This window comes from Ailuropoda melanoleuca, chromosome 3, assembly GCF_002007445.2.
Source record: "Ailuropoda melanoleuca isolate Jingjing chromosome 3, ASM200744v2, whole genome shotgun sequence".
NCBI lineage: Eukaryota > Metazoa > Chordata > Mammalia > Carnivora > Ursidae > Ailuropoda > Ailuropoda melanoleuca.
Genome location: NC_048220.1, coordinates 112729670 through 112738654, shown reverse-complemented (window position 1 = coordinate 112738654; position 8985 = coordinate 112729670). Strand labels below are relative to the sequence as shown.

Sequence of the window (8985 nt, the reverse complement as noted above, 5' to 3'; positions counted from 1 at the left end):
GCAGACTGCATTGATGATGATCCTTACTTCCCCTGTCCTATTTTTTCCATATCATCTACCCACTTTTAACAAATCATATCATTTCCTTATTTTTTATATTGCATTGCATATTCTCTTCTGTTAGAGTATAAGCTTTTGTCTGGTTCACTGAATATCCTGAGCACTTAGTTCACTGCTTACCACATAAAATGCATTAAACAATTATTCATTGACTAAATCTGACTGAGAGGCAGATAATCTCGATTTCAGTCCCAATACTGCTCTTACCATGTTGTATGACTTGGCCTTATATCTCTTTCTTTGTGTGTAATATAAAAGCTTTGGATCATAATAGAAAGAAAGCCGACTTCTCTCCACAGTCCTGGCTTGATTCTTTCTCATCAGTATGCTCTTGTGTTCATACTATATGGTCCTGGCCCATCCTTCACTAAGCATGCTCTTTCCTTTCCCAGAGCCTCCCTCCTTGGTTCTTAATTTTGATAATCAGCAAATATTGAATAAATTGTATTTTGATTCACTGACCAAAAAAGTATAAAAGCAATTTCTGAAAATAGTGTTCTGCCTTACAGTGTTAATTGGTCTCCAGTTCTGATTTCTAATCCTAAAATCTATGTTGGAATTGTATGAGAATACCTACAATTACTGCGCTAGGATTTTTGTGATATATTCTCTAAAAATATATTCATTATTTCTTCACACAAATCAGTGTCACTTCAATTTAGGTAATATTGAGCCCCTCACTTTTACCTTTTAAATACTGAATAAGTTTTAAAGATCTTAACTCTCTTATGTCCTCCTTTTGTAATAATATTAATCTCAAAAGGATATTTGAGATTCTGCTAGCAACTTCTCACAGAAGATATTATTGTAATGAATTTGAAATATGTATTTCTAAATGTCAGTTTAATAGACTTGCAACTTCATAAATTGCATCATCACTTCTAACATAAAGGTATACGTAAGTTGTAACTTCCTTTAAGCAACAAAATGTTTGGTTTTCAAGGCCCTCAAGAATTATTGCAATAAATCCAAATAAATATTTTTCCAGTTCCTATCTGTAATAGAAGAGTGAATCGATAAATTAGATTATATGAAATGAGCTTAAATTTCTAGAGATTTAGGTGACTTTTTTAGCAGGTATTTAGTGATTACCCACTGTGCACAGGTATAGATTGATTGTTGAGGATTAAAAATAAAACGGTTCCTTTCTTCAAGTTGCTGAAAGAGTAGTAGGAATCGACTCGTGTTGAAATACTAAGTTTTAATACAAAGCAATATTTAAACACAATTCTTTAGTGTTTTTTTATTATTTCCTTTTTTCCCAATTAAATCCAACTAAAAGTATATGTTTTGTAAATTAGGAAAATTAAAACAAATTATCTATGTATCAGTTAGCATTGAGAAACACATGGAATTATTTTCCAAAGATTAGCAGTGGTCATCTATGAGAGATGCTTGCATCATTTTAAAAATAAGCATGTATTAGCAATAAAACATGTTAGAACGATATTTTCAATAAATTTCAACCCTAAGAACTGAAACAGACGAGAGGTGGGATGTGCCACACACAAATGAAACCAGTAAATGCTAGAGGTTCCGGTGCAGAACGCTCCTAATTGACTTTTGGCAAGAAGTTTATGCCGCGGTCGTAAAAGCAACCTGAGTAGACGCAACTCAAAGTTTCACTCTTCCCAGCCAGGCCCGCGGAAAAACTACAGGCACGCAAGTTCCGCCTTCGGTCTACACACGCTCCGGGGAGCTGTAAACTTAAGTTGGAGAAATGATCTGATTGGCTAAGAAACGAATGACGCAACGTATCTCAGGCCCACTGAGAATCGGCCTCCCCACGCCTGGCCGAAATTCCGCTTCTGATTGGTCGTTACGGCAAGAGAGCAGCGACATTTCCTGAAATTAACCTCTGGGTCCAAACCCCGAGCAAAGATGGCGGCGGCCAGGTGTTGCAGGCTAAAGCTGCGCGGGCCGGGGCTGTCATTACACACTGCGGCCGAGGCCGCCGTCAGGGCTCCAGAAATGACCGGCCCCGATGTCACGGCGGCCCCCGTCGCGCGCTACCCGCCGATTGTGGCCTCCCTGACTGCCAAGAGCAAGGCTGCACGGCAGCGGCGAGTGGAGCAGTGGCAGGCGACGGTGCACGCGGCCGAGTCGGTGGACGAGAAGCTGCGAATCCTCACCAAGATGCAGTTCATGAAGTACGTGGTTTATCCGCAGACTTTCGCCCTGAACGCTGACCGCTGGTATCAGGGCTTCACCAAGACCGCGTTCTTGTCGGGGCTGCCGCCGCCGCCATCCGAACCCGCGGAGCCCGCACCCGCCCTGGATGTAGAGGCCCTGCGCGCCGCTGCGTGTGACTGCCTCCTGCAGGAGCACTTCTACCTGCGGCGCAAGCGGCGCCCTCCCCTCTACCGGGAGCGCGAGACTATCGCCTCGCCCTTCCTGGATCAGCTGGTGGCCACCCTCATGGGCTTGCTCAGCGCACACAACCCCGCCCTGACCACCGCCACCCTCGGTGAGCCTTGGGGCAGCCAAGCCGGGCGGGGGAGGTGGGGGACTCTCCATTTCTTTCTTTCTGCATTGTTAATTTTATTTCTAGTGCTTTTCGCGCCTCGCTGGGCGCCGCCAGGTTTAATAACAGACACTGCGCTAAAAATCTGGAGACTGGATCCCTCCCGGACCTGTGCTGCCACCTGCTAGCTGTACAGACTTTCACGACTCCAGTCTTTGGTTCTGCTTTGTGAAGGTCCAGACAAATGGAGTGGAAGAGCAGTGTTGGTTAAGAGAAGGGGCTCTTAGAGGGCGGGGCAGACCTGAAGTTTGAGCATTATATTTAAGTCACAGTCATTTAAGTTAAATCATTATATAACCCAGACTCTATCTTACATCAAATAGTAATTTTTGATAATTTTTAATTTGCATAATTACTCTTAAGTTCTGTATTGCTGATATTCTAATAATAACCAAATTTATCTAAATGATTAAATAAAATTTTGAATATCTTTTGATAGATTGTAAACGCCAGGTTCACTTTTACTGGTTGCGAGGTGAAGAAATTATTCCTAGTGGTCATCGGAAAGGTCGAGTTGATGCTTTGCGATACCAAATAAATGATAAACCACACAACCAGATTCGAATATCCAGACAACTCCCAGAGGTAAGGATTTATTGCATATATATCCACTGATCTGATGAGTAAATGTCATAGGCAGCCTACGTAATCAGCTTAGTAGAATTTAAAGTTTTGGATAGATCCCTTTCAGGTTTCTTTCACATACTTCTCATCCAAAATTCTTTTTCAGTGTTTTAACCCGTTATGGTATGTATAGCCCTCAAAGGTCAAATAATCATTTTTAAGCAGGATTAAGGCATCAGTTTTCAGGACCATACAAATCTTTTTTTCTTACTCTAAAAATATGGGACGGCTGGGTGGCTCAGTCAGTTAAGCGTCTGCCTTCAGCTGAGGTCATGATCCCAAGGTCCTGGGATTAGGCCCAGTGTCAGGCGCCTGGCTCAGCCTGGAGCCAGGAGCCTGCTTCTCCCTCTTCCTTTGTCTCTCCACCCGCGCACCCGCCCCCCTCCCCCATTTTTGCTCTCTCTGTCAAATAAGTAATAAAAATATATATAAACAATTGATAATAGTTCATGATTGTAATTTGTGATAGACTGCACTACCTAATCATAAATCAAGGCATTTTTATAATTGTAAACTGGTCATTTTTTATATTTATTGTTCTGTGGGAGAAAATAAGTATATTTTGAGTGTTGTCTGTGTGTCTGTATACACACACACGCACACACACACATGCAGATGCACATTTTTTTTCGGTAAAGGTCCAGACAATAAATATCTTGGGTTTTGGGGGCCATAAGTCTGTGTTGCAACAATTCATCTTAGTCTTAAATAATGTAAAAGCAGTTATGTGCCATATGTAAATGAATGTGCCTGACTGTGTTGCAATAAAACTTTCATTTGTACCATCAGGTGGCTGGCTGGATTTGGCCCCTCAATAGATGGTGGTGTTACCAAATCATTTTGTAAAAAACATCTCATTTTAAGATTTCTAAGTCTATTAAGAATGTGAGTAAAATATGTACATTAGTACTAGTGTTGCTGTGAATTCATTTATGACTTTTCTTTTTCTTGAAGTTTGTGCCGCTGGATTATTCTATACCCGTAGAAATCCCTGTTATAACTTGTAAGCCAGACAAACTTCCATTATTCAAACGACAATATGAAAATACCATATTTATTGGTAAGTTTCTCTTTTGAAATATTGTGCCATTAGTGTGTCCAAAGGATCCTGTGCAGATTTACATAATTAATTCTTGATGACCAAGAAGTTCGGATAGTTTACAAGCAATATAATTCATAATCTCAGGTTGTTGTAATATGCATGAAAATTGGGGGAAAAATATTCTTTCAGCTCACTATTTAAAATTTTACTTGTTTCTACTGTGCTAGCAGCATTTAACTTTAAAAACTAGTTTTACGTATTAAGTTTTGTTGACTTATTATGTAGAAAAAGTAATTTGTCCTTTTTCAGGAGTAAACCAGTATAGAGCCAGACTTGAGGCAGTGATTGGCTTTTTTATACAAGTCTTCTGTTTGTGCCACACTGATAACCATTAGGAATATAAAAATTAATAAGGCCTGTGTCTGCCCATGTGTAGCTTCTCCTTTTGCTATCTTTTTGATTCTATTAATTCCTAGTTGACTGGAAGATTTTAAGAAACCAGCTTTATACTAGTCCTCCAGACATGTTTTATCAGCCCCCTCTGTGTCACTGTGGTCTTATAGAGTGAATTATGGGAACTTTTTGTTGAAAAGATTTTACTACTAAAGTCAAGAATATAAGCATTTCATGAAACATTGACTCTCATTTTCCTAACTGGAAATATGATGTAAAAATCATTTTTTTAAAATTAGGAACAAAGTATGTAATTTTTATATTAAAATGATAAAGGAGACTTTTTAATGAAATGTTTGTATCATTTGGAGAATAAGACAAGGAAAGTAATGATGAATAAAAGGTTTGAAAAAAACTAAGCAATAGGGAGTTTTAAATAAACCTTGCCTACATTCTTTTGACTTACCCTGTGTCATCATAGTGGGCTTGATGATAGCTAGCAGATCGTACTTTCATGTGAAGTTTAACTTCATTATAATCAATGAAATAAATAAATCAACCTTCCCACTTGTGTAGTTTGAATACTGATCACAGGATGTGTAGAGGAGAAAGATGGGTTTGAAGCAGAGACTAAGGATGTGTGCTCCAGATGTTCACAGGGACGTTTCATCTGAAATATTTTTATTTTGCTCCTCAGGCTCAAAGACAGCAGATCCATACTGTTATGGTCACACACAGTTCCATCTGTTACCTGACAGATTACAAAGGGAAAGGCTTTTGAAACGGAACTGTGCTGATCAGATAGAAGCTGTTTTTAGAGCTAATGCTATCGCAAGCCTCTTTGCTTGGACTGGAGCGCAAGCTGTGTATCAAGGTAACTAATTTTATGGCATTGTTCTTGGAAAATATCTGTGACATTTTAAGAATTCAGTGGTTTCTTTGGGTTAAGCGTAGGTTGAATCTTAACATTTTGAAAACTTTTACAGTGACAAAAAACACAGTTGATCTTTTACTTTGACCACTTTTGTGTGAATGAATTTTTTTCTGATGTTTCAAACAGATGAAAGACTGTAGCGAACTACGTAAGCTCTGTAGGTGATAGCAGCTTTCTGAAGCTGGAAAAGGAAATGCTTTGGTGGATTAAATTTTAGATTAAATTACAACTGTTCTATATAATATCTTTGAAGGCTATATCCAGGATGTGGATTAAGAGATTATTTATTCATTCATTAAATAATGAATGCTTTCTAGGAACCAAGCAGTGTTGGCTTTGGAGATGCAGTGTTGAATGAGGTGGGCAGATCCTGCTGTCTTGGAGCGTAAAGTGAGGAGAGGAAAAGATAATAAACATGTCACGTTTTTAGCGAGTGGTAATAGTATGGAGGAAATACACTACATAAGGGACAGAATGACTTACCAGGTACAGGTATAAATCAGATATGGGGCCAAATTTATTTAAATGGAGTAATTCAGGGGTGGTCTCTAAAAAATGGCATTTGAATGAAGACCTGACTGTCGAGGAGCTACGTAAGCACAAACTTGGGGGAAAGACACTTACACGCAAAAGGAATACAAGGAAAAGTCTCTGAGGTAGGAAGAGACTTGAAGTGTTTAAAGGATGATGAAGGGAGGGGGAGAATGATGGAGGATGAGATAAAGGAAGCCAAAGGCCTTATCACAGGGGACTTTGAGAGTCCATTGTGAGGCATTTGGATTTTAGGACAAAACCTGAGGTAATGAACTGTAACATGTAACCAGATTGGTCATATAGGAGTTCCCAGGAGGAATTTATTTTATTTTATTTTATTTTTTATAGTAATTTTTTTATTATGTTATGTTAGTCACCATACCCCAGGAGGAATTTAATATAGATTTAATTATTTCTCGGCTCATATTTTTTCTATATATATATGTATGTATATATATATGTGTGTGTATATATATATATATAGTTTAATCTTTTACTCACAATTGTTGACTTGAGAGACTAGGGATAGGATTAGACAGAAGCAGAAACAGGAATATTTCTCAAAGACATTAGAATGGCACTGTTTATGCATTAAAAGTAAAGTGCTTCATTTTCCCTATATTTAATTACAAATGCTAACAATATTATTCATTGGCTAGCTTCATGAAGCCTGATAGAAAATATGTAGGAGGAAAGAACATTACTGCTTGACCCTGGCAGTGGAATTTAAAAGTGTTAAAGCCAGTCAGTCTAGAGCAAGAAGCACCCAGAAAATTTGGGTAGTAAAGGTATTAAAGGCATCCTGGAACCTATGACACAAGATACGCAAGGTGAAATAACAACAGCTCATAAAACCAATTTCAAAATATGTAAAGGAAGAATAGAATTTGTCTAAGGACATGATTGAAGTCCTTAGAAAGTCCGTTTTTTCCTGAAGGTTTTTTTTTTTGTAGATTTGGTGACATAGAAGGACGTAGTGGTTGTTGGGTGTAGATGCTGCTGGTACCGGGAAGATGAGTGTGTTTGAACGGAGTTAGTTCCAGATCCAGGGGAGAGCTGCATTGGTAGAGCTTGCTGCCTTTTTGAGTTGAAGTGAGTTAAGATTGAAAGCTGTTGAAGAGCGAAGTTGTTGAGAATGTGTCGTCAGTTTGGGGATATCCGAGGGGAGGAAATAATTTTTGATGCAGAAATAGAATATAGGATTAGAATGGAGAAGATGAGGAAAACTTTGAGATCTTCAGGAATTTGGTAGGTAAAATATTTAGGTTTTAGGGGATATTCGATACCCTCTAATGTATAAATGTTTTGTTTTGGTAAAATATATTCCATGTATAAATTTCAGTATAACTTTTTTCTGTAGGATTTTGGAGTGAAGCAGATGTTACTCGGCCTTTTGTCTCTCAGGGCGTGATCACAGATGGAAAATACTTTTCCTTTTTCTGCTACCAGTTAAATACTTTGGCACTGACCGCACAAACTGATCAAAATAACCCTCGTAAAAATATATGTTGGGGGACACAAAGTAAGCCTCTTTATGAAACAATTGAAGATAATAATGTGAAAGGTTTTAACGATGATGTCCTACTCCAGATAGTTCACTTTCTACTGAACAGACCAAAAGAAGACAAATGTCAGCTGTTGGAAAACTAAGAAGAGATCATTGATTCAAGACTTCGGGAATACTTCAGTTTCACTGAAGGAAAAATAAAACGAATTTTAATGATGACACTTGTCAAATGCATTATTTTGAGACAAATAATTTTTATGTTTACCTGTGATTAGACCTCTCATTCTGCTCAGAGTACACACTGAAAGATTTAATTTTAGATAGAGTATGTTGTTTTAAGGTAATTTTATTCATCTATGACTAATTGATGAGACCAGTTGAGCATTCTGCAATACCTGGTATTAGTTGCATGTGATTTTGAAAGTAAGGGAAGGATAATTCAAAAGTTTGAGAATAGGTAGATGCGTTTTATTTTTCTTTTTAGGTTTTAGTTTTTTCATTGATAAATGATAGAGAGTTTCAGAGTCCTACTCAAACTGCTTTAAAACTGTTCCATCCTTGATGGAACAATATTTGGAAGTATAGGAAACTGAGGCCCAGAGGAGTTAAGTGACTTATCCACAATTTTACCAGTGATTAATAATATAACTGATGAATTACATGCAACTTAGGTTCTTAGCCCTCAGAAGTAACGTTAACAAGTGCAGGACTGTTGTTTATTGCCAGTACCTAACACGTGGCACAGGGTACCCAGTAAATACGTGACCCAAGGGCACTGGGCAAGGCTCAGTCAGTAGAGCAGGCGACTCCTGATCTCAGGGTTGTAAGTTTAAGCCCCGTGTTGGGTGTAGAGGTTACTTAAAATCTTTTATTAAAAAAAAGAAGTAATGTTAACATTCCGTTTGTATTTTGCTCTGTCCCAAAGATGAGGAAACTACGTTTGCTATGTTTCAAAATCAGTTGTCAGTAAAATTGTTAATCTTGTTGAGAGTTAAGATTTCATTCAAAACATTTTTAGTGAGAAGAAAGAATTACCTTTGTACAATCATGCTTACTCTTTTTATTTTGTATAACCTCCTGTTGTGAATTCTTTAAAACACCCCATTAGGTACTGTAATCACATGACAAATAATCTCCATTTCCTCCCTCACTTCCTTCTTTCCTTCCTTCCCTCCCTCCTTCCTTCCCTCCCTCCCTCCTCTTTCTCTCTTTCAAGACAGAGGCCATAGTTACATTGATTGATTCCTCAGCTAGAAGCCTAGGGATTATTGCCATAGGTGATTGCTAAACTGAAGGAATAGCATCTGAAAGATGTTCAGTTCAGCCAAAGGCTTGCTTTGCAAGGCACTGTGCTGTCTTCCCCCTAT

The 8985-nt window shown here is 38.3% G+C and overlaps 1 protein-coding gene across 1 annotated transcript; it reads left to right on the top strand.

The window, feature by feature from the left end:
* The first annotated feature begins 1838 nt into the window (after positions 1 to 1838).
* Positions 1839 to 7837, top strand: MRPS30 (mitochondrial ribosomal protein S30). Its single transcript, XM_019806216.2, has 5 exons — positions 1839 to 2527; positions 3024 to 3169; positions 4163 to 4268; positions 5341 to 5517; positions 7472 to 7837. The coding sequence occupies exons 1-5, from the start codon at positions 1942 to 1944 to the stop codon at positions 7759 to 7761; spliced, it is 1305 nt and encodes a 434-aa protein (XP_019661775.2). The 5' UTR covers positions 1839 to 1941; the 3' UTR covers positions 7762 to 7837.
* Positions 7838 to 8985: the final 1148 nt, after the last annotated feature.

What these genes read in the sequence shown, in the direction of transcription:
- MRPS30 (XM_019806216.2), top strand. Translation starts at nt 1,942, where the DNA reads ATGGCGGCGGCCAGGTGTTGCAGGCTAAAGCTGCGCGGGCCGGGGCTG. An exon ending in TATCCAGACAACTCCCAGAG is followed by an intron (nt 3,170 to 4,162) that starts GTAAGGATTTAT and finishes TTTTTCTTGAAG; the next exon opens with TTTGTGCCGCTGGATTATTC. An exon ending in AGCGCAAGCTGTGTATCAAG is followed by an intron (nt 5,518 to 7,471) that starts GTAACTAATTTT and finishes TTTTTTCTGTAG; the next exon opens with GATTTTGGAGTGAAGCAGAT.